Raw genomic sequence first — 24,460 nt, 5'->3', positions numbered from 1 at the left:
CTGGCTTTCTCAGCCCTAAGAGATTCTGAAATAAACACAAAGGCCCAAGGTGGCATAATATCGAAGCCAGCGGTACCTACTCTTTGGCCTCAGTCACTGCATGGGTATGTTTTATCTTGGGGCCCCTGACAGTCCCTCTCCTGGGCAGAAGAGCCAGCCAGCCCCTAACGTCCCCGGTGTCCTCAACAACCCCACAGCAAGACCCAGGCAGGCTCTAAAATGTCTTGCCCTCAAAGGCCTGGAGATTGAAGGCAGTATCCAGAAACTTCTTCAGAGACACCAGGTGAGTGTTCCTGTTTCCTGTGGCTGGTGCAGCTGCTGGGTCTCGGCCAACATACCTGGGGGAGGAGAGTCAAGCTAAGGGGAGGGCTGAGCCTGGCCCTGCTGCTACCCCAGGACTGCACCGGGCCTAATCCAGCTGCAGAAACCAAGAGCCTGAGGTTCCAAGGGGCCAAGTCACTGGCCTAAAATCAAAGGTAGGAGATTTGAGACACGCAGGAGGTTCTCTAGTTCAGTTCTGGCTGCAGAACAAACACAAAGGTTTCCCCTCCATAAGGCCGTATTAGAGAGGATCCCTGATGGGGAAGCTGATCTGTCACTGACAGTCACAGAGCCAGCAGGGACTATGGGGCCCAACTCCTCAGTTTCCAATGCAGCCCAGAGAAGGGCAGTGGCCAGTGCTGGGTCACACAGCAAATGGGGTGGGCAGAGCCAGGATGGGGCCTCAAGCCCCCAGAGCCTCAGGCCTGGCAGACGTGCGGGGTAAATGGCGGGCAACCCCTTGCACCCAGCCTTGTACCATATGGGCCGCGCTCGGCCCAGGATGGTCATGAAGCGCGGGCTGATGTAGTCGTAGTAGCCCATGTTCTTGTGCTCCTCCTGGCACCACACTAGCTCTGCGCCTGGGTACTTCTCTGCCTCTCGCTTGATCAGGTCAAAGGGGAATGGAGAGATCTGGGACAGACAGGGAGAAAGAAGGGAATAGCTAGGGGGAGGGGGGCATGCGCACGGCCAGGCCCCCAGGAGAGCAGCCACCGCTTCCCTCACTGGCCCCAGCCCTGGCACGCTGCCCAGAGCCAGGGGGCTGGCGATATGACCTTGCTCGTCACTCTGAGCAGTTGAGGGGCTCGGGCGCACCTGCTCCAGGCGTGTGATGGCCACGTGCTGGTCCAGGCCCTGGCTGCTCCGCTCCTTCACCAGGTCATAGTACACCTTTCCCGTGCAGAAGATGAGCCGCCGCACCTGCCCGGGAGCCTGCGCCGCAGCCCCGTCCTCAGGAATCACCCGCTGGAAGCTGGTCCCTGGGGACCAACAGGGCATGGCAGGGGCGTCTGCTCCCAGAGGGGCCAGAGCAGCTTGGGAATCAGGTCCACATCCCTGGCACCTCCAGGCTCTCCCTGGCCACTAAGACAAGCCCCAGATTTAGATCTGTGGCTGCAATAGGAACCTCTTGAGACAAACAATGGAGCAGGGGACAGAGGACACTCTGAGACGCCATATGGACAGGGGTGGAGACAGCGGCTGGAGCCAAGGGCAGAGCCTTGGGAGCATCAACAACAAGGTGATGGGCCGGGGTAGGGGAGCGGTTGGGGATGATGGGGAGAGCCCCTGAAGGGGACAGAGGTGATGCCACATCCCCGTCTGACAGCGTCACTGTCCCAAACCTGCTCCCCATCCAGCCATGCCTACCTCCCAGGCACACTCAATCCACCCAGTCACCAAGCTGGAAGGCGAACCTTGCACAGTCCTCCCTCTCTCAGCCCCAGAGCCCAGCCTCCATCCCCAAGTCCCATCCATTTTTCCTTCCTGAGCTCATGCCATGTGCCAGGCGCCAAACTAAAAGTACTACAAAAACCTCTGAGGAAGGTACTGTAGAGTCCCTGCAACCCAGATGAGGACACTGAGGCAGAGACGGTCACTGGCTGCCAGGGCCCACCAGTACTAGGCACTCAGCCCAGGCAGTCCAGCCCAATGCCAGAGCTCTGCCCTGTTGGCTCAGCCACCTGCCACATCTGAGGGGATGCCCACACACACACGTGAAGAACAAGCACCTGTCCACGCCACTGAGGTCCTCCTGGCCAGCCCCTGCCCCTCTGCCTACAACCCAGGACCGTCTTCCCAGACAGCTCTGCTCTGCCAAGCCTCAGGGCCCCACACCTGCTCCTCCCTGATACTCCACTGGGTCACGTCTCAATTCCAAAACCTGGTCCTTCGGGTGCTTTATCTGACCTCTGACTCCCAGCTAAATGAGGCTGAGAGCTCTTGGAGGGGGCGCTGGCTCACCAGGGCCAGAAATGTCTGTCTGGCTCATGAGAGAAAACAACGGATGAGTGACTGATACTCAGTGTCCCATGAACTAGCAGACCTCTACCAGGCCTCCTGCCTCTAAGCTCTTCCGGTGCAGCCAGGCCGGCCCTGCTGGGAGGCTGCAGGGCCCCAGTGCACTCCTCTGGCCCTGGTGCTCCGCGTTAAGTGACACAAGTGGGTTCAGCCATCTGGCCGCTGCACCAACCTCCCAACCCAGCTGCTGGCGGGGATCGTGCCAGAAGCTGCTGCAGGGCCAACAGAGCCACAGACAGAGGCAAGAACGGAAGAGTCCCGGGAGCAGAGGCCACACATGGGCCACCAGGCCCCCCATCAGCCGCCTCCCCAACACGCCCAGGCACATACCAGATACCATTTGGTCAAAGCTGGACTTGGCCTCTGGGTGCCTCAGCAGAGATTTGGGTGTGAAGATGATCAGCTGGAAGGGAAACACGTGCCCGGCTGCCAGCCGCCCCTGCTTGGCCAGGGTGCCCTGCACTTGGCCCCTGTACGGTCACGGTGACGACCAGGGCGGGTGGCTCACCGGCTTGCGGAAGGGCAGCAGGATCTGGCGGCGCAGCACGTGGAAGTAGCTGGCCGGCGTGGAGCAGTTGACCACTATCCAGTTGCAGTCGTAGAGCTGCCTCACCTCGAAGTCCTGGGTGAACGCCTGGAGGGGCAGGGCGCGGCTGGGAGGTGGCCTGCCTGTGGCATCCACACCCTGGCCTTGCTGGGCACAGCAGCATGCAGTCCTGTCCTGGGGGAGGGCGGGCAACACTCACGGGGTAGGCGTCCGAGTCGTCATTGCTCATCTGCAGGAACCTCTCGGGCCTGGCTGAGGAGTGCTCCGGGCCCTGGAAGCAAATGCCAGATGGCCCAGGCTGGCCGGAGTTTGGGGGGGATTGGGGATCTGTCACACAGGACGGGGACCCTGGGCTTGGGGGAGAGTCTAAAGGGCTTCTTGGAGGAGATGCCCTCACTCTGGAGTCTCAACCACAGGAAAGCGCCAGGAATGTGGGACAAGAGTAGGGAGGTACCCTCAGATGAGGGTCCGGCCAGAGCCACCATGTGTGAACATGTAGGGCAGAAGGAAAAAGCAAAAAGGCCAAGATGCTCTTCTCTAGCACGTTCTGACCTACAGCAGTGACTGTTTACTATGTGCCCGTGGTGTGCCAGACACAGCTCTACGGACCCCACACAGGTTCTTCTCTCATCTTGTGAAAGCAGCCCTGTGATGGAGATGAAGAAGGCCAGGGACAAAGAGATTAAGAAACGACCTCAAGGTCACTCAGCCAGAAAGGGACAGATTCAAACCCAGGTCTGACTGCTACGCCTACCCTTGCCCACGTGGCTGCTCTGCTCCATAAGAGCAGCAAGAACCCCCGCACTGCCCTCCAAGCTGGCTCTCCGTGGGACGGGGTGACCTGCTCCTCCCGTAGTGGGGATGCCCCAAGGACCCATGGCCACAGGCACCAGCCAGGCCAGCCCAACCCTCCGCAACCAGCCTGACTCAAGCTCCACCCAGTGAGATGCCAGCCACCCTTACAGCTGGAAGACCGTGGGCAGTCACAGGCCTTCTCTCCTCGCACGTGAAATGGGAATAGAACTGACTGCCTGGTCCAGCTGTGAGGATGCCACAGGATTATATGTGGCGTGTAAAGTGCACGGCACAGGGAGACCTGACTCTGAGCAGTACTGATCAATCCCTGACCGCATGACCAGTCCAAGCTGAGCGGGTCCTTGTGGCCATCCACTGCAGCCAGCACAGCCCTGCCCACGCTCCACCTGGTCAGGCTACACACCCACCAGGGTGGCACCTCCTGATGCTCTGCTCCTCCTCTCCCCGAGGGCCTGCACATCCTCCTTCTCCCCCACATGTGGTTCCCCCGACAACACAGGTTCAAATTCCAGCTACTAGCTGTGTGACCTTAGGCAAGCTACTCCACCTCTCTGTGTCCCAGTTTCCTCATCTGGAAAGTGGGAACAGGTCCCACCTCCTTAAGTTGTTGTAAGGACTGGAGGAGTTAACACGCAGAGAAGGTTTTAAACAGAGCCCGGCACAAAGCAGGCACTCAGGCATGTCCGTTCCGTCTACTGCTAGAACAGTAGTGTCACCAACTTCAGCAGCGGTGACACAGACCCACGCAAGCCCCACCCTGCAGACCCATGTGGTTCCGGGGGACTGGGAGACACATACCCCCCCAACTCTGCAAGTGGCCAAGGGTCTAGCCGCCCTCTCCCAGGCCGGCCAGGGCCCACCCCCATGGCCCTCACCATGCCCTCCATGCCGTGGGGCAGCAGCAGCACGACGCCATTGTGCCGAACCCACTTGGCCTGGCCCGTGCTGATGAACTGGTCGATGATGCACTGGGCCGTGTTGTGGAAGTCACCAAACTGCGCCTCCCAGAGGACCAGGGCGTTGGGGCTGGCCATGGCGTAGCCCAGCTCGAAGCCTAAACGGGAGACACCGAGGCAGAGCCTGCCACACGCGGTCCCCAAGTGGTGGTGGCTGCGGCCAGACCCAGCCCTTCCTCCCACGCGCCGCCTGCCCCGCCCATCCCTCCCAGCAGGCCAGAAGCGCCCGGGGACTCCTTGGCGCCCAAAGGCCAGGATCTCCCTTCCTGGCAGCCAACAACACACCCAGAGATGCCACTCTCAGCCCTGACCTCACGTACAGCCAGCTTCAGCCTTATGTAGGCCAGGAGTCCACTCCAAAGACACCCTGGGGAGGCAGCAGGGCCCACCTGCCAAGGGGCCCCCCAAATATGGCGGGGCTGCTGAGGGGAACGGGCAGGAACAGCCCCAGAGTCAGCTCCCCAGAAGCGGTGGCCAGTCTCAGGGGGTTCCCGCTTCTGGGAGGAAGCAGGGAGGGAGGAAGCAGGCCAGCTAAAGGTCAAGCCGAGGGAGAGTGCAGGGGGCAGTCTGGGGAGCCCAGAGTCTAGGGAGGGGCCTCGAGACGGGGCTGCTGGGTGTGGTGGCACAGAGGGCAAGACAGAGGTCAGGAACGTGGAGGTGGCCAGGCCAGGCTCAGGGCCGGTCAGTGGCAGCAGCAGTCAGGGGACTCGATGGGGTTTTCTGTCTGGGCCCACTGTTGCCCGGGGACAGGCTCTGGTATCCAGAGCTCCCACCCAGGCCAGAGTGCCCCGCCCCCATCTGGGCTCTCTGAGGGGCCAGATGGGACAGGACCTCATCTCTGATGTGGCCTCAGATGGGGACAGCCCAACCACTGTCCGTCAGGGCTGTCCGAGGACTCAGGTCCAGCCAGGGGCCTCTGAGCCTCTTCGGCCCCTCCCAGCCCCAGACCACGGTCAAAACAACAAAAACAGACACTCTGAGGTGCAAGACCCTCTCTGGTCCCCAAGTATCTCAGGGCCTGCCCGACCTGCAGGCAGAGTTCTGACCCACCCAGAACTCCGTACTCCGAGAGGGAGCTGTTGCACACAGTGTAGGGGGCCTGGTCAGGCCAGAGGTGGTTCATGGGGACGCACGTCCTCCGGTCAACTTCCTGATCATGGAGAACGTGGTGCCGGTGACTGCAGAGACACAGACCAGGAAGGGATGGGAGGCGGGCGGACTGAGCAGGACACCAGGCAAAGTCCCACAGGATGGCGACACCAAGAAGGCCGTGGAAAGCCAGAGCAATCTGGTCCCTCCTCCGGGCAGCCTCCCCTCCCACTGGTGCCCTCACACATGCCCTGGGGGTCTTGGAGCACAGGCATGAGAGTCTCAGCTTCTCACCTAAGGAGGGATCCAATGAGACCTGCCTTGCTGACCTCCCAGATGCTGGGTGGAGCCTGAGACCCTAGGAGGCCACACCCCAGGGGCACCATCTCCCTGCCCATCCTGCCAGCCCCTTTACCACCTTCACCTGCCCTGTCCAGGTTTACAGGAGGCAGGAATTCCTGTGCATAAGGGGGGCCCCCCTGGCCAAACCCCAAGCATTGTAAGGACTGACATGCAACTCAGGGTGCAGTGGAGTGGTCCTCTGTACCGTGGTTGGAGCAGGGCCAGCAGTGATGAGGGAGTGGGACGTGGGACAGATGGCCTGTCAAATACTGGAAGTCACACCTCCAGGACTCACTAACATGGCAGAGACGGAGTTGAGATCCCAAACATCTGGGGTCCCAAACAGAGGAAATGTAATGAGGACAACCGGCAAGTGTAAAGTCCCTCATCTGGACTCAAAACCCAACTGCGAACAAGCAAGATGGTGGCGGGAAGCTGGCTTGACAGTAGTTCACAGAAGAGAAACAAAGGATCTTGAGGACCATAGATAACCACAAGGCTTGACATCAACCAACAGCTTGGGCCAAGCAGTCAGCTCTGCACGCTGGCCCCGTGGGGATAGAGAGGAGGCCTAGCAGCCCTCAGACAGCTTGGCCCAAGGGTGGGGGCTAGCGTGCTGATGGAGTTACCTGAGAACACCTCCTTGGCTTCCCAGACAAGGTCTAGGAAGAGAAGGAAGGGCCACTCCACTCCAGAGGCCCTGGGCCGACTGTGAGAGATCCCCAGCACAGCTGAGCTCTCAGCTCCCCCCAGGCACAAGGCTAATGCCCATAGGGCCTAGGGCCCAGAGCCCCCCCGACCCTCACCTGAATGTGCCCCTCTCCACGTCCTGCCCACTGAGCCGCACATGGATGCCTTCCTTGAGCAGGGAGCCAAAGGCCATGTACTCTGCCAGCGCCCAGTCCACTGTCCTCTTCCTGGTCATGTCCGCACGGCCCCGCAGGATGCGAGAGAGGCCTGCGGGAGGGGAGGGCCAGCCTGAGGGCCACAGGGGTTTGGCCACCCTATCTGGGACAGCCATAGTCCCTGGGACCTGGGCCGGGTGTGTATATACTCAGTGTACACCCCTCCCGCCGAGCAGGGCCCCGGCAGGACCCAGGAGGCCCCTCCTCCAGCATCACCACTCCAGCCAACACACCGGGCCAGCCTGAGCCCGCATCCCCACCAGCCTCCCTCCCTGAAGGAAGGAGCAGGCACCATTAGGCGAGCATCCGCCACATGCATATGCCACATTCGTTGATTCAGGGACATTTCTCACAAGCCCACGGGAAAGGTACCAACTTCCCCCACCCCTAGATGAGAAGACAGGCTCAGAAGAAGGAAGTCATTTACTCACGATCACATAGCTATGAAGGTGCTTGGATCTGAGCCCAGACACCCAGCCCAGTCTGGGCTCCCATCAGCCCTACACCCACACAGACCCCGTGTGACTGCACAGAGCCGGTGCCCCAAGACACCTGGGCCTCCACGGGCATGTGGAGGAATCCTCTTGGAACGTCCACAGGCTGCTCAGAGGGTGCACAGGGGCCCCACTACCATCGCGGGGGCCCTCCAGGCTGCCTGAGCAGAGGCCGCGATGGCCACCATCGTGGCCAAGAGGCGCAGCCAGTGACCACCTACTAGCCCAGGGTCGCCCTCTGTCATCCACCCAGCCCAGCACTCTTGCCGCCCAACATTCTAGGCCCAACCGCCCCCTCCATGGGAAGCCCTTCTTTCCCTGCTCTCCTTCTGCCTGATGCAGGGATGCCCCCGGCAAAGGCACTGGGAAAACACAAGGTGTCCCACAGAAGCCTGGTCACCAGCACCCAGCTGGGAGCGTGGTACCCACATCTGCTCACCCTGAGAGGAGCTGTTAACACAGGCACCTCGTGGGGCACAAAGGAGGCACTGAGGGCTCCGCTGATCCACCCAAGACCAAGTCAAGATGAGGGCCAGGCCTCCCTGACTCCTGATGCCATCTCCCTTGGGGCATGACGTCTGGGACAGTGGCCCATGCTGGAGCCTGCACAGCAACCTCACCTGTGTGGATCTTAAAGTCCTCCAGGGGCACAGAGCTGGCCACTTCACCAATGTGGGTCAGCATGTCCTCTGGAATACCCGTGGCTGGGCATGTCATGCTCTTGGGCTCCCCGTCCACAGTGAAGAAGCCTGAGAGGGCAGAGGCTCTGTGACTTGTGTGTGGCAGTGGGGCCTCAGCTCCCCCAGCCAGGCTGTCTCCCCAGGACTCAGGGGCCCACCTCTCCCTTAACCCCAATGGCACTCAAACCCTGAGCCCATCCTGGGGAACCGGGACACCTGACAGCACCCACCCAACATCCTCCCCTCCGGCGCCTGCGAGGCCCCTCCCTGGACCCAGGGTCACAGCCATCTAGCTCCGCCCCAGAGAGGCCCGCGGAGCACCCCTCCCCCAGGGCCCACTCCACTTTGCCGTCCACCCTCCCTGACTCACAGCCCTTTTCCAGAAGCAGCTCATCACGTGTGTCCTGAGGGCTACGCCATCTCCCTCTACTCCCGCCTACCCCACCTGCAGGAATCAGTCCCACACAGCCTCAGGGGTCTCAGGGACAAAGCCCACAGCCTCTGGGCTGGGCAGCAACTGCCCTCATTCAGGATTGCTCCAGTCCTGGTCCCAGTGCCAGAGCCCAGGGCCCAGGCAAATCACTCTCAGCCACACGCTGCTCACTCACCAGGCCAGGGGGAGTCCAGCCAGTGCTTTATATGCAGGATCTTTTTATCCTTGGACCTGCCAAACGCCTCCTCACAGATCCGGTCATATTTGGCGATTTCTTCCTGAAATCAGGGTGAAGGCCTGGATTGAGGCAGCGATGCTCTGGGCAGCCAGAGGCTGAGTCAACCCAGACTCATAAACCCTGGTCCCTCTCACCACGTTTTAGAGGAACTGTCTGCCCACTGGCCCAGAGGGACCTTAAGGCCAGAGACAAAAGTCCCAGAGTGCAGGGGGATCCTGGAAAGAGTTCAGGTGATTCCACTCAGCAAGGGACTTGGGGGAACACAGGAAATACTCATAGTCCTTGCCCTGAGAGCTCCCTGAAGGCAGGAGGACAAGCACATCCACAGATAACTACAGGGACAAACCCGGCTCAGGGCTACCTCCTACAGGAAGCCTTCCTGGACTCTGGCCGGAGGATGGGCTTCCATGCATTGCAGCGTTCACTGCATCCCACAGGCTGTACATGTCTTTGGTTCTCTGCCCCCTTGATATCTGGGGGCTACTGGGGACAAGGACCATACTGGCTACTTCTATAAATCACCAGTGCCCAGCACTGGGCTGGTGACATCAGCAACCGCCTCAGGGTCTCAGCTCCAGCAAGGCTGATCCCAGGCGCTGACGGGGCCCACCTCGAATTCCTGCAGGGTCACTGCGCCCTCGGCGATGAGCTTGTCTGCATACTTCTTCAGCACAGGCACCTGCCTGTGGATCTGCTTGTACATGAGCGGCTGCGTGAACATGGGCTCGTCCATCTCGTTGTGGCCACGCCGGCGGTAACAGACCTGCAGGGACAGAGGGTGGGTCCCCGCGCCCAGGCGGTGTGGCTGGCGCAGTCACTGCACAGCTGGGGCACACCTGGCAGGCCACATCCTGTGAGGCCTCACCAGCCCCCACTACGACCCATCACCAAACGCCCCACCCCCAGGCCTCCGCAGAGATGGTGCTCAGCAGTTCTAAACCTGCCGCTCAGCCCCGACTACCAAAGATGTTGCAGACCCGGCGCACGTGCCACAGCAGGGACAGTCCGAGCACCTCCACCTCAGTCCCCCAGACCCACCAGGTCCACCACAACATCTTTATTGAAGGTGTTCCTCCACTCGGCCGCCACACTGCACACATATATCACGGCCTCTGGGTCGTCTGCATTCACATGGAAGATGGGCGCGTTGACCACACGGGCCACGTCGGTGGGGTATGGTGAGGAGCGGGCCATCCTGGGGTCCGTGGTGAAGCCAATCTGCAGAAGCAGGAGGCACTGAGAGCTAGACAGCAGCCACCGCCTGGGAGACCAGAAAGCCAGGGGGCCAGGGGAGGGGCGCCTTTGCCTCGAGGTCCATCGGGTGTGCTCAGGAGGTGCAGGGGACATGACGGGGTAACAGTGGATGACCTCGAAATCAGACATAGCTGCGGGTCCCACGGGGACGGCAGTAACACCAGGGGAATTGTGCCTGCTCTTTCTCCTGCAATCATTTTTATACAGTGGGAGTGGGGAGCGCAAGTTGGGGTAAAACCCAGTCTCACCAGTTACTAACTGTACAACCTTGGGCCAGGTACTTAATTCCTAAAGCCTGTTTCCTCATCGATTAAAAGAGCTCATTAAATTCCTACCTCACAGGGTTATACTGTGAAGGTTAAATGACTTAATATGCGAATAAGGTAGTTAACCCAGGGCTTTACAGGCTCAGAAGAAGAGCTGTTATTAACCACAGCTACCTTTTTTAAAAGCAAAGGCTGTGAGAGTTGTGTTCTAAGACTGCCTGGGTCACATGGAGCTCAAGGCAGCATCTAGTTACATGTCCAGCCTCGGTGCTAGGTGCTGGTTATACCCATCTTCCTCTGTCCTTACTGCTTTCTCACATATATAATATGGGGGGAGGGGGCTGCAGAGGGAAGGACAGAGAGACACAGAGACAGACAGATGTATACACCTCCCAGTTCCACAGACCAGGAAACCGAGGCTGAGAGATCAGGCATCTTGCCTGAAGTCACACTCTGGTAAGTAGCAGAGCAGGGGGGTTAAACCCAGAACCGCCTCACTCCTCCCCTCAAAGTGCTGCCTGGATTCAGGGATGGATGACACTGACAGGGCCCAGCACACAGCCCAGGCCCTCACCTGGTTGTTGACGACGACGTGCACAGTACCGTTGGTGGTGTAAGAGGGCAGGTCACTCAGGTGGAAGGTCTCATAGACCACACCCTGGCCAGCGAAGGCGGCGTCCCCATGGACCAGGATGGACATGACCTGCAGGGCAGGATATAAGCCAGGAGGGGCCCCCACGCCCCAGCCCGTGCAGCCCAGCCCTGCTCCTGGGCTTCAGAGATTCAGAGCCTACTCCTCGGAGCTCACCCCTCAGAACCCAGGACCTCAGGGCCCAGGCAAGCTCACCTTCTTGCCCTCAGCATCCCCGCGGTAGAACTGCTCTGCCTTCGTCTTCCCCTGCACCACGGGGTCCACAGCTTCCAGGTGGGAGGGGTTGGCCACGAGCGACAGAGTGATGTTCCTGTTTGTGACTCGGTTGATCCTCTCATGGTACATGCCGAGGTGATATTTGACATCTCCGGAGCCCTGAAGGTTGAGGTGGCCCGTGATGAACCTCCCCCCCACCCCATCCCAGACATGCAAGCTTATAGTGGCGCTGGGACATTCCCTGGATTCTGCTCCCTGGGAAGGCTGTTTTGTCCCTGACTCACACCTGCATCCCTCCCCCAAACCCAGCACAATGCCCTTCTTGCCCTCCAGGCTGGCCTAAGAAAGGTAGGTAGGTTCCCTGGGCCTTGGCTCCCTTATCGGAGCCCCTCCACATTATCAACAACCATCCTCTCCGCAATAATGATGGCAGAGTGGGGAAAGGGTAAGGCACCCGTAGGAAGGGGCCAGCCAGCAACAGTGAAGGCACAGAAATGAAGGGCGGCTCTTAATTGGCATTGAGACCACGGGCTAGGCCTCTGGGCACACACTGGAACAGGACCTGTACCTAACTCCTTACACCAAAGTAACCAAAAATGTACACACAACAGACAAAGCCATAGTATCAGGGGAAAACATGACATACTTTACGATCTTGGAGTAGGGAAAGTCTTTCTAAACAATGTACAAACCTCAGAAGCCGTAAAGGATAAGACAGCTGAAATCTAATATATTTGCCATGGGGGAAGAAGATCCATGCACAGTATTAGGGGAAAAAAATCAAGCTGGGAAAATATTTATCAGACAAATGCAGGCAAAGGGCTAACTCCTTCAATACATAAGGCACTTTTACAAATTGGTGGGATAAAGCCCAAAAAACCCATAGAAAAATGAGCAAAAGCCAGGAAAAGGAATTTACAGAAAAAGGCACCCATGACTTAAACATGTGAAAAGACGCTCAAATTCGAAACAGAGAAATATGTTCAAATGCAGTGACTTTTGGACCTATCACATTGGTAAAGATGGAAAGGTTGGACAGAGTAAGGGAAGCCGGGGGCCTGGGACCCTCGCACACAGCGTGTGGGCTCGCTGCTGTCTGCAAGCTCTTTGGAGGGCAATTCAGTCCTACCTCCTCAGCTCCAGCCACCGCATTTCTCGGACACCATCTAAAACTGCACGCACACATGTGTGCAAAGACACTCATTCCACCACCTAACGCTCATCAACGGGAGACAGCAGAAACCAGAGGGGCACTCGAAGCTCGGGGAGCTCTGTGTGCAGCTCTGAAACAGTGACAGCTCGTTAAGTGAAAACAGCAAGGTGGCCAGCGGCATCACGAGCTGCTCCCCTGGCTTTTTACAAATAAAGCTGTACTGGACACATACGTGTGTTTGCACTGCATGGAACATTTCTGGAAGTACACACTTTAACACAAAAACTGACCACAGCAGAGCCTATGGAGAGCAGGAAAGGGGTCTCAGAAGGGAAACACTCTCATTGTGTAATCTTTTCTTCAAACGATGCTCACATTTCTTTTTCTATTTAAAAAAAAGTAAGTTTGTTTAAAGTGTCCTTTGGCCAGGTTTTACAGTTTACTCACATGTTGTCTCTGATTCCTCACAACCACTCTGGGGGCAGGAACTTTTATCCCCATTTTACAGAAGAGCAAACTGAGGCTCAGAGAGATGAAGGTGCTTGGGCAAAATGAACATGATGGCAGGAAGATTCTGGATTGGGAGCCAGCAGATGTGGCTTCTAGTCCTGCTCTGGCCTAATGTACTGGATGATTTTGGAGCAGTCATTTAATGTGGTTCATTTTAACAAACCATGCACCTGTGCTGAGTGCTGGGGCTTCGGGAATGAGGTCCCTGCCATCACCCTGCTACCAGCCTGGAAGGGAAAACAGACACACACACACACACACACACGCGCGTGTGCGCGATGGAGAAGGCCAGAGTAGAGACGGATCTGCCGGGAAAGGAGGCACAGAGGAGGGAGAGACAGGATTGCTGCCTGGAGGACCAGTAAAGTCACTAGAAGGGGAGACGGGCAGGGCTGGGAAAGAGGCAGAGAGCAGAACAGAGGAAGGCCATCTGGCTGAGGGCCCAGCATAGGCAGAGGCGTGGGGTGTGAGGCATACATGACACGTATACGTGCCAGGAAGGGGGTGAGGGCAGAAGAATGTTCTCTCTGCTCATCGGTGGGCACAGGAAACCGTCCTGACCTCCCAACGCTGTGCTGGTCAAACAAGTGAGTGAGGCAGCCCTTCAGGGCAGGTAGACAGGACCCTGGGCACAGAGGCATGGCCACATGAGCTGAACTGAATAACTTCAGGCACTTCCCTGCACACCTCTCTGGGCCTCAGTCCCCCTAGCTGGAAAGAGGGAGGTTAGCCCAGATTACCCGAGGGCTCTCCCAGCTGTTGGAGATCATAGCACTTGGCTCCAAAACACCTTAGGGGCCTCACACAGACACCCCCAGCCTCTCTCCCACTCTTCTGCATGTCCGTCCACCTCAAGGTCTGTCTGAGCCTGCAAGCTCCTGGCCCAGGCCCTCTCCAGTCCACCTCCCAAATACCCAGCTCTCCAGAGGCTCTGGGGCCTGGGCCTGGCACCCACCTCATCCGCCGCCTCCAGCTTGGGGTCAAACTGGCAGAAGATCTGCTCCAGGTCCTTGCGGATGACGTTGGCCAGCACATTCAGCCTGCCCCTGGAGCCAGAGGGGGCAGGGCTCTTACCATGCTCCCTGCCCACCTGGGACCTATCAGAATTAGCATGGGGGCTGGAAGGCCCCGCCCTCTCATCCCGCCTCAATCTACAAGGCATGTGAGCAGGTCCAGCTGGACGGCCCCCCTGGGCAGGCAGGCATCCCCCCCTACAACTCAGACTCAGGAGGCCCTCGCGGGCAGGGAGCCACCCAGCCTCATGGCAGGGTGTCTACTCACCCCTCTCCCCAACCAAAAGCTGAGCCCAACCCAGCACCTTGACCCCAAGCTGCTAACGAATCACAGCTGCTCACACATGGCTCCCCACGCCAGCCCAGTGATGTGGAAGTGATAAAGATAGGGAAGAGGGGACTGGACTGCCCCTAAGATCAGGAGTCACCAGAGGACTTGTCCAGAGGAGCTGAGTGAGGACTGAGGGGTGGGGGGAGGAAAGCAGCCAGGCCCAGGGATTCTCCAGTCCAGCCTGAGCTTCCCATCAAGGGCAATCTATTCAGGGGTGGGCACCAGCCTGATGGGGGCACAGGACATGACTCCGAACCCGCTCCCCATAGACTACCAGCGGACGCCAGCCCCAGGCCTGCTCACACCCTGACCTCCAGCCCCGCACGGCCCAGTGACAGAAGGGCAGCGCTCTTCCAGCGGGCCCCTCTCCTGCTCTGCGGCGGCAGGGCTGTGGGACCACAGGAGCCGTACGAACAATCCTCAGCCCCTCTGGGCAAAGCCTCCAGCCTCAAAGGCCCCTCCCCAAATACGGAGGCCTGGCCGAGGGCAGCCCTTGGCTCCGGAGCCCTCCTCAGGCCAGGAGCCTGCTCAGTACCACCACCCAGTCCCAGAGCTGCCTGACGGCCCAGCACCATCCTCTCCCACGGTTCTACTGAAGCCACATGTGCCCATGCCTCCTCAGACCACGGGGCCAGCTCTGCACGACCCTCTGACCAGACACCAGGCATTTCTGGGACCCCCAGAGCGTGGAGCCTGTGTGGCAAAGTTCGGGCTCCCGGGAGGCCAGCCCACAGGGTGGGGACCCTCCTCCCACTGCATCCTGATGCCCCTGGTGCTGATGCAGTCCGGGGCTGGCCCACCTGGAAGCAGCTGGAAACAGGTACAGGAAATGCAGGGGCTTTGCCCCCCAGACTGCTCAGCACGTCCTCTTCCAGCCCATTCAGCAGGACCCCTGGCCACCTTGGCTGTACTCCTCATTAGCCCACAGGCTCCACCTCAGAGGTAACTGCCCAGTGGCCAGACCAGCCTTCCAAGTCTTTATCAAAGTCACAGGGAAATGTGTGGCCAGCTCGCAGCCGGGGAAAGAGACCCTCGGCTCACCTCCAGAGACCTCCCACCAGGAGATGCGAACCTGAGGCCACCTGCCCAGGCTCTGCCCTCACTTCCCTGGGATGTGCCCCTCCGCATCTCCTTGTCCACAGGAACCTCAAGTAGCATGATATACCCCTCTTCTGTAACCTCAATACTCCTGGGGACAACAGCAACATGGTGAGAGAGAAACTGAGTTTACGAGAACCTGGTTCCATGTGGCTTTGGCCACGTGCTTTCTGTGATGGCCCAGGGCCCAGGGCCTCTGATAACTTTCTAGACCACTTTGCCTCTATCCCCAGGTCCCACCAACACCCCTGCTCTGATTTTCAAAGCCTCCTATCCACCTCAGCTTGCTGGGCCTGGAGGAGAATGCACAAGGCTGAGGCAGGGAAGAGAAGGGCCCACCTGTGTGGCATCCCCAGGATGACATTCTCTATCCCCATCTCGCTGGATTTGTCGATGATGGTCTTGAGGGCAGGAATCATGACCTCACAGCCCTCCAGGCCAAACCGCTTCTCCGAGGACCACTTCCGGGCCAGGAAGTCTTCAAACCTGCTTGGGGAGAGATGGGGAAGGATGGAGAGGCTGGGCTCCTGGGGGCTGTTCATGAGGGCTCGGAGCAGGATGCCAGGACACAGGAAGCTGCCAAGTCACCTCCCTCTGCACAGTCCAGGACCTGGCACAGACACCATGATGCTCCTACCAGCAAGGAGCATAGGTCAGGGGGAGGCTGAGGGTCCTCCCAACTTAAACAGACCTCTGGCTCCATCCATTCCCAGTTACCACCCTCTCTTCCCCTTCCAGTCACACTGCTCCAACTAGCCATTCCCCTGCTCCCAGCCCACTGCCCTCCAGCACACACGTGCCCTGGGGCTCTCTCATCATGCCCCAAAGATGCCTCACGGCTCAACTCAAATTCCAGCCCACACGTCACTGCTCAGGGAGCCACTTTACTCCTAGCAGCTGGGCCAGGGGCTCCTCCAGGCCCCCGCAGCCCTGGGCAGACCCAGCTTCAGAGAAGTTAAGGGGCAGAGCCAGGCAGTGCCCCACCTGCAGGAAGGCGCTGCTACACTCACTCCACACAGGGACATCTTTCTGCCACTTCCACCCTCGTTTGGTGTCATGTTCTCCTGGAGCACCATCCAGCCCTGCCTTCCTTTACCAGGCACCCTCCTAGTTTCTTAGCGAGGGCCTGGGACGTTTCATACAGCCCTGGAGCAGGCCCCCCAGCCACTCAGGCTGCCCGGGGTGGTGCTGGGAGCCTGACCTCATAGAGCGCACCAGCCGGGCCAGCAGGGTCCGCTTCTCCTCGCTGGAGAACTGCATCACGCCAGGGGTCTCGAACTTCTGCCGGATCCACTGACACTGCTCCACATCATTGATGAACATGAACTCCAGACCGATGTGCTGGCAGTATGTGTTCTGGGGGAAAGGGGAGCACTCCACGAGGAACCAAGAAGAAGACCGACCGCCTTGGGATCTGGAACAGAAAAGGCAGCGCCCTCCCTCCCTCTATCGCACACCACAGAGCTTCATCAGCTGTGTCCACACACCTGCCTGTGCTCACCTCCAGGCGCCGAATGATCTCCCGCAGAGAAAGGGTGTTTTCAGAGCCTCCAATAAAGGTAGTTGTGGGCAGCTGGAACTCCTTATCCAGGTCAGCCTCCCGCAGGTCGTAGAAGGCTAGGAGGCACACACGGCACAGCCCGGGCAGCAGAGAGGAGAGAGGGAGGTCAGGCCCAGGTGGGGCCCAGCTGTATCCCCAGACCTCCCAACAGTGCCCCCAGGACCCTCCTGCCATGTCCAGCCTAAAGCTCAAAGGCCCTCTGTCTGCAGGGCACAGGGCATGAGTCAGAGCCTAGCCTGCCGCCATAAGGGTGGGCCTGGACAGATGTCTCAAGCTTGCTGAGCATGGCACACCAGCTAGGGAAGATGGGGAGACCTCCCTTGCAGGGACACCATGCATAGCTGGGCAAGGGTCAGAAGAAAGCCTCCCAGGCTGCTTGCTGAAACCCAAGACCCAGAGGCACTGTAGGCTCAGAGCCCCTCACTGGGCACAGGCACCAGCTGGCTCTGGCGTCGCCAGGGCAACAGGAAAGGGTACCGACTCACCCAATTTATCAATGGTGGTGATTAAGTCTGAGGGCACAAAGGAGTCCAGGTCTGCATCCAGAATGCCCAGGGGGTCCAGTTGGGCCACATGGTGGCCACGGATCTGGAGAAGGGGAAAAGGTCGGGGCGGAGCTGTAACGCAGCTGGACAGACCCTCACCAAGACTGAGATTCTGGGCCCTGGCCCCTCAAGTCCCCCTTCAGAATTTCAAGTTTCCACATATCTCCAGCACCCAGCCACTGAATAGTTGCCTAGGAGGCCCCACCATAGCCACTAAGGTGGCAGGAGCTCAACTCTGTTTAAAAGTACAACATGCAGCTTTCAAAAACAGGAAAGAAGCATACACAAAAGTAGTTACTACGGTACTATTAGTAACTGCAAAATTCTAAAAACTTCCCAAATGTCCATCAACAGGAGACTGGCAAATGGATATGGGAAATCCACACAGGGGATACTACAGAGCTGCTAAAAGGAATGAGGAAAATTCCTAACTGCTACTATGAGGTCGTCTCCACAAAATATTATTAAGCAAAAAAGCAAATTACAGAAAAGTGTGTGTGGTAAACTACCCATTATCTAAGAAAGGGAAGAGAAAAGTAAACACATGCATTTGCATATATTTGTATATATTTGCATGTCTACAAATAAATATATGCATTAGAAGAATATACAGTAAAATAAGAAAACTATAAAATAAGGAAAATTATTACCTACGGGGAAAGGACAAAATAGGGCAGAGCAGCAGGGCTAGAAGCTAGACTTTTAAGAATATATCTTGCATTGACGATTTGCCTTTGGAATCTTATAAATATTTTATATCACTATAAAACAAAATTAAGTTTTAAAAACTGAAAGACAAAACAAATGAATTAATGCATCCATTTGGTGGCATAACTACATAGAGAGGAACTATTCCAACTGACTAACAGAATATTCCCCAAAGACAAACAGAACTGCAGGAACAAAAAGATCATAAATTCATTTATAGTACCAATCAGCAGTGGTAGTACTAGAATTGTATTCTCAGACTGTCATGTGTGGATTGTGGGAAAATCAAGTAAGTCATTGTATTGCTGTCTTTGAGAATCTCTATTTTTGGTATCTTTAAAAGGAGATGGTGACATAAGACTGATGAGGTCAAGGACAAACACTAAGTCCTACATTTGATGTATATAGAAGCATCAGTATAAACCCATAAAGTATGGTATCTTTAAAAAAATACATATTTCCTGGCTCTAACCATCAAAAGAACCCAGAAGTCATGACCAAACCAATAGCAGTAAATACTCCCTCACTCCCTGAAGAACTGGCTGGACAGAAATGTGCGAGATGAGCTCAAAGCATCTTGTCCTACCAGATAGCAAAGGGGTGTTCAAACACTACTGGGGCTGGGAATAAGGACACATTTTGAGCAACAAAAAGGATAATATCTATAGCAGACTGAAACTCATTAAATATGTTTAAATTCATGCATTCATATCACAATATGAAAAAGAAGAAAAACCTTTATTGGCCGTCTTTGGAGGATGCTAGGAAACCATGTCATAATTTTGAAAATCCATCAACAAAAGGAAAAATCAAGCACTGACCCTGCCCTCCCTATACAATTTGTACCTCAGGATAAACAGAGCTGACAAAGGGAAGGTTCTCACGATAGAAGTATTTCAGGTAATAAACAAAGAAAGAAAGAATTAGAATATCACCACTTTTACCACTCCCAATGACTTAATGTGTCCAGGAAATAATTATCCTTAGCTGCTAACTGATGAAGTGCCCATCACCACCAGGAAGCTGATCTTGCAACAACAGAAAAAAATCAAATCTATGTTGGATCAAGCATCTAGATCTAACTACCAACTTACAGAAATTACATGGGACAAAGGGACAGATGAAGTGACACCATAAGGATGCAATCAGTAAAATCCAGACTCGAGAAAATGCTATAGGACAAACAACCTGGTTTCTTATACACACACACACACACACACACACACACACACACACACACAGAGCAAGAAACACAAAAAGAAATCGAGAGGAACCCGCAGAGTAGAGTACAAGAGACTGAAAAGCCATGTCAACATATCACAACCTGTGGCTTTATTTGGATCCTGATTCAAATAAGCAGTAAAAAGAAATCCTAGGACAAACAGGCAAACATGAATACCAACTGGGTATTTGATGACATTAAGGATTATTACTATTTTTAGGTGTGATAATACTATCATGGTATATTTGAATATTTTTAAAGGAGGCTTTACCTCTGGAAATACATGCTGAAACGTTCAATGAATGAAATGATATGAAGTCTGGGATTTGCTTCAAAATAATCAGTGGCCTATGGGTGGAGCCGGAGGTGCGTAAGATGAATCAAGACTGGCCCTGGGGCTTCCCTGGTGGCGCAGTGGTTGAGAGTCTGCCTGCTAATGCAGGGGACACGGGTTCGAGCCCTGGTCTGGGAGGATCCCACATGCCGCGGAGCAACTAGGCCCGTGAGCCACAACTACTGAGCCTGCGCGTCTGGAGCCTGTGCTCCGCAACAAGAGAGGCCACGATAGTGAGAGGCCCACGCACCGCGATGAAGAGTGGCCCCCGCTTGCCGCAGCTAGAGGAAGCCCTCGTACAGAAACGAAGACCCAACACAGCCAAATAAATAAATAAATAATAATTAAAGGTGCTAATAATTTAAAAAAAAAAAAAAAGACTGGCCCTGTACTGATGGGGGTTCAATATATAATTCTTCTATCTATTATATGCTTGAAAACATGCATAAGAAGCAGCCTGGGGTTTTTTTCAGTACTGTGTGCAGATGAGTCAAACCAGAGCTCAGCCCCCGAGTGACCTGTGAGGGGCTACAGCCCACCCAGTAGATGCTCACTAGCAGGCAGATTTTTATCATGCAAGTACGGAGTAACATTCCTGAATCCAGAGACCATCCTGCTGGAAGGACCCTAGTGCTATGGTCTTGGCCAGTGAGAGAACAAAGAGCTGCTGCAGAGCTGGGACTGTACTTAGAAGACAAGGCCCTCAGGCCGTACTCTGAATGCTACCCTGTATTTCATACAGAGTTTTATGTTCCTTGTCCTTTTTCAAAGTCAACGGTCAGATCACTTTCTGCCTCTTTCAGCCAGCCAAGAAAAACATAATTACAATCACTGCTGTTTACTCGCAGGTGGCCCACGATCCATGGGTCCTGAGGCCAGTGAGGGAGTCCAGTCCTGTGCACCTTTCCTCTTCGGCCCCAGCACAGCTGGGCGGGCAGCTGCCATCCCACACAGAGTGCGTCATTCAGAGGCAAGGCGCCGTTTCCATTTGCTAAGGCCTCCCTCTCCCCTGAGTTCCTGCAGCGGCTTGCTGCACCCTCCCACGGAGTCTCTGCCAAGGACCCCAGGATGCCCCTACCCTACCTTCTGCATGTCTTCAAGACAAGTTTTTCTTATGAAATACCTCCTGCCACTGATTCCCAGACAGATCCCAAATGATTACATTTTTATGGAGTGAACACCCAGAACAGCCCTCCAATTAGTCCTGTTCGGTCTAGACCAAGAATAGGAAACATCATCAGGACTCTCTGACATAGCAAGGGCCCAGCCTGGGAACCCAGCAGAGGGGAGCCTAAGTCTCTAGGACAGAGCAGCTGATGGGGGAGAGCTGCTTAATGAACTATTCATTCATTCCACAAACACTAATTAAGCACCTGCTGGACATCAGTCCCTGTCCTCTTGGAATGCTCAGCCAAGAAGGGAAAACAGACATTAACAAGGGGCAATCTACTCACCTTTCATTCAACACTCACTGAAACTGATCACTCACTAAGTACTTCTCCAGGTTCTGGGGCCGAGTGGTGTGGGCGACAGATAACACTCCATGAGAAAGACCACAAACAAACCACTTTACACAAAAAATACAGGGGGTGGTAAGTGATGTGAATGGTAACGTGACAAAGAGCAGGAGGAGGGGCCAGAGCCACCAAGAGAGGACTCGGAGAAGATCTCTCTGAAGTGACGCTGGAGCTGAGCCAGTCTTCTTGCCGTCAGCACCTGGCCACACCCCAGGAGCCTGTACCCTCCCAGCCGCTCACCTGGTAGGCCCGGATCAGGGACTGCACAGCCAGGTGGTCCTCCACCAGCTTACTCGTTTTGGTCCGGCTCAACACTGCCGGTCTGCTCTCAGGGACAACAGAAAGGGGCCGGGGCTGAGCCGGGCCATAAGAGGCTTCCTCACTGGCTTTCCGGAAGAAGCTGTCCCAGGACTGGGCAGGGGCAGAAGCAAGAAAACAGCCAGGTTAGGGCCTGGGAGTAGTGGGGGGTGGCCCAGGCTGGGGCCCTAGGGGACATCAGTCTTCCTTCATCACCATAGCTCTCAGGGCCCTCCCAGGACCCTGCCGAGAATACCCTTCTCAATCAGCCCAGGGCCCCCACCCAAATTCTGGATCTCTCCAGGACCCAGCTTGGTAGTGGGTGGGGGAGGTTATAAGCTGTGATCAAGGGGCTTTAGGTATGAAATGGGCTTCTATCCATAGGCGAAACATGCCCTCACACACTGTGGGTTGGAGGCAGCCCTGTGGAGGGTAAGGGCAGGCAGGCCCTCAACATTTCCAATGCATGTATCTTTTGAACCAGCAATTCCACTGCCAGCAATTTATTCTATACATGTACTTGGACAGGTGTGCCTACATGTACAAGGATGTTCCCTGCAGGACAGTTTATAAAAATGACAACGTAAAAACAATCTAAGCAGTGATCAATAGGAAACTGGTTAAAAAAATGATGGTAAATTTAGATTCTGGAAAATTATGTAGTCTTTTTAAAAAGATGCATTTATTATTGTGGATGTGGAATATTGCCAAGATATGTTGTAAAGTGAACACAGCAGAAGTAGCATGCTTTGCTACTATTCGTGCAGAAACAAAAAGCAGATGGGCACATGCACCAGCACCTCCATGTTCTAGCAGAACACATACAAAAGTGCTTTCCTCTACGCCGCCTCATACAGTACTGGTGGGAGAATAAGGTGGTACAAGCCCTGTGGAAAGCAATTTGGCAACACCCATCAAAATTATGTACACAGATGCCCTCTAACCCAACAATTCCACTTTGGGGAATTTATCCCACAGTTAGCTGCACACGTGCAAGATGATTAATGTACAAGATGATGCAGTACAGCACCAGTCATGACAGCCAGAGACTGGAAATGAGTCAGATGCCTGTCCCTGGGGATGGATGTGGACCATCCATCCAAATAGTGGAATACTATACAGCTGGGAAAAAGAAAAATGAGGCTCTTGAGGTACTGACATGGAAAATCTTGGAGATGTATGCTGAGTGAAAAAAGCCTGGGGCAAAACAGTGGATGTTACATGTTACTTTTTGTGTAAAGGGGGAGAATCCAGAGTTATGTTTGCAATAAGTTTATCTGAATGGATACAGAAGAAATTAAGAATAGACTGGGGAACAGACAGGTAGGAGCTGAGCAGATACGGGATGGAATGGGAGGAAGGCTTTTCACTGTAGAACTTAATACTTTTTGTTTTTGGATCATGTGAATGTATTACTTTCCTCTGAGGCATGTGAGTGAAGGAGAGAGAGCAGCTATGCTTTTCACTTTTGCCCTGGCATCTGATTTTGACTTTTTTTTTTTTTTTTTACCATCAGTGGGTACTTATTTTATCAGCTTACTATATATGTGAACACTTATGCTCCTAACTATATAACAAGAGGCCATCTGGAGACGGCACTGCATGACAAAGGGGGCAGGGACAGGTCTCAGACCAGGTGTGACTGAGCAGGGCATTATCAAGGCTTCTCAAGCCAGACCACCACCCACTGGCTGGTCCAGCAACAGGACAGCAATGGACTCTCCTCACCCAATATGAGGACCAAGCTCTTTCACAAAGATGATGGAAGACCTGAGAGACAAAGAAACCTGCCCGGGGTCACATAGCAGGCAAGTTGCTTCTCCCCACTCCCCTCTCCACGGCCCAGCCCCAGGACCTTCTCTCCTACACAGAGGGCAGGGTTGGGGTGCCAACCTTGTGGACACTCTGGGGGTTTTCCAACCAGGCGAAGTACATCTCCTCCATGTAACTGGAGCCGCCTCCAACTTTGCTGCTTGGGAAGGTGGCTGGTGGCCCAGACGACCTGCTGTACCAGGTGAACCTTTGGACGCCATGTGCGGCCAGGAGCCTCGAGGCCTGTGTCCCAAGCCAGGATGGCAGCAGCCTCAGCTGACTCATTCTGGACACAGGCAACGAGGGAGAGACATAAACCACAGGACTGGGATGGAAGGAGGCTCTGGCAGCCATTCATCCACTCATATGGCATTTGCTGGGCCTACTGGGCAGGTGGCCCTGGGCTAGGCAGTGACGAGACAGAGGTGAGAGGGACAGTCAGCCAGGCCACCTGAACACCCCGGAACTCAGGCAGCGTAGTCCTCCAGGGACTGGGTGCTCCATGCCCGGTCAGGAAAAGGCCGGAAGGGGCCTGGCTGAGCTGCACTATCTCGAGGCCCATGGCACTGCTGGGTCTCTAGTCATTGTGACCAAAAGGGACCAGTGACTTCCCCTGACTGCAGTAGAGGCCCAGCATGTCCTCCCAGGCCAGAAGGCCAACGACACGGGCCTCAATGGCCCCACTTCACATCGGGGACGACTGAGGCTCAGAGAAGGGAAGGGCACTGGGGGACAGTGGAGGGCACACCAGAGGCAGGCGCCTTGCCCAGCCAAGCTCCCAGCTGCAGCTGCCCTCTTTGGCTCCCATACCCTGCCCAGAGCTTACACTCAGGACAGCTAACAGCTCTGGGGGTACATACAGGCTGGAAGCCCACTCAGGATGGAGAGGAAAAAGAACCTGGAGCTCATCTCACCCCCGCAATCTCACCTGCTCTTTCCCAGGGAAAATGCCCGAACAGCGGGCTTTCAGGAGTCTGTGTGTACATATGGGGAGGTGGGGGGGAGGGGCTTCCTCCTCCCCGCAGAAGACAGAGGTTCTCGGATAAGAGCCTCCTCTTAGAGCCTCTGTTCCTCTACATCACCCCCCAACACAACTGTAAGCAGAGCCCCCTCCTCTTCCCCAGCATTACC

At 55.8% G+C, this 24,460-nt stretch overlaps 1 protein-coding gene across 3 annotated transcripts; it reads right to left on the bottom strand.

Moving 5' to 3' along the window:
- Positions 1-214: 214 nt before the first annotated feature.
- OGDHL (oxoglutarate dehydrogenase L) lies at positions 215-23,614 on the bottom strand. 3 transcript variants are annotated; one of them, XM_061196183.1, is made up of 22 exons: positions 23,411-23,614; positions 21,461-21,631; positions 17,380-17,482; positions 16,835-16,950; positions 16,535-16,689; positions 15,673-15,819; positions 13,847-13,937; positions 11,208-11,387; positions 10,935-11,063; positions 9,879-10,058; positions 9,451-9,603; positions 8,778-8,880; positions 8,110-8,238; positions 6,897-7,047; positions 5,710-5,837; positions 4,579-4,757; positions 3,087-3,158; positions 2,849-2,974; positions 2,671-2,743; positions 1,138-1,301; positions 800-954; positions 215-338 (listed from the first exon to the last, which is right to left on the bottom strand). In XM_061196183.1, the coding sequence occupies exons 1-22, from the start codon at positions 23,612-23,614 to the stop codon at positions 215-217; spliced, it is 3,033 nt and encodes a 1,010-aa protein (XP_061052166.1). The 3 variants fall into 3 exon arrangements, with proteins under 3 accessions (XP_061052166.1, XP_061052176.1, XP_061052186.1); XM_061196193.1 differs by lacking the exon at positions 9,879-10,058; XM_061196203.1 differs by lacking the exon at positions 21,461-21,631.
- Between the last annotated feature and the right edge of the window lie 846 nt (positions 23,615-24,460).

Source organism: Eubalaena glacialis, chromosome 1 (assembly GCF_028564815.1).
Source record: "Eubalaena glacialis isolate mEubGla1 chromosome 1, mEubGla1.1.hap2.+ XY, whole genome shotgun sequence".
Classification (NCBI taxonomy): domain Eukaryota; kingdom Metazoa; phylum Chordata; class Mammalia; order Artiodactyla; family Balaenidae; genus Eubalaena; species Eubalaena glacialis.
The sequence above is the reverse complement of the archived record's forward strand: the minus strand, read 5'-3'. Positions and strand labels throughout refer to the sequence as shown.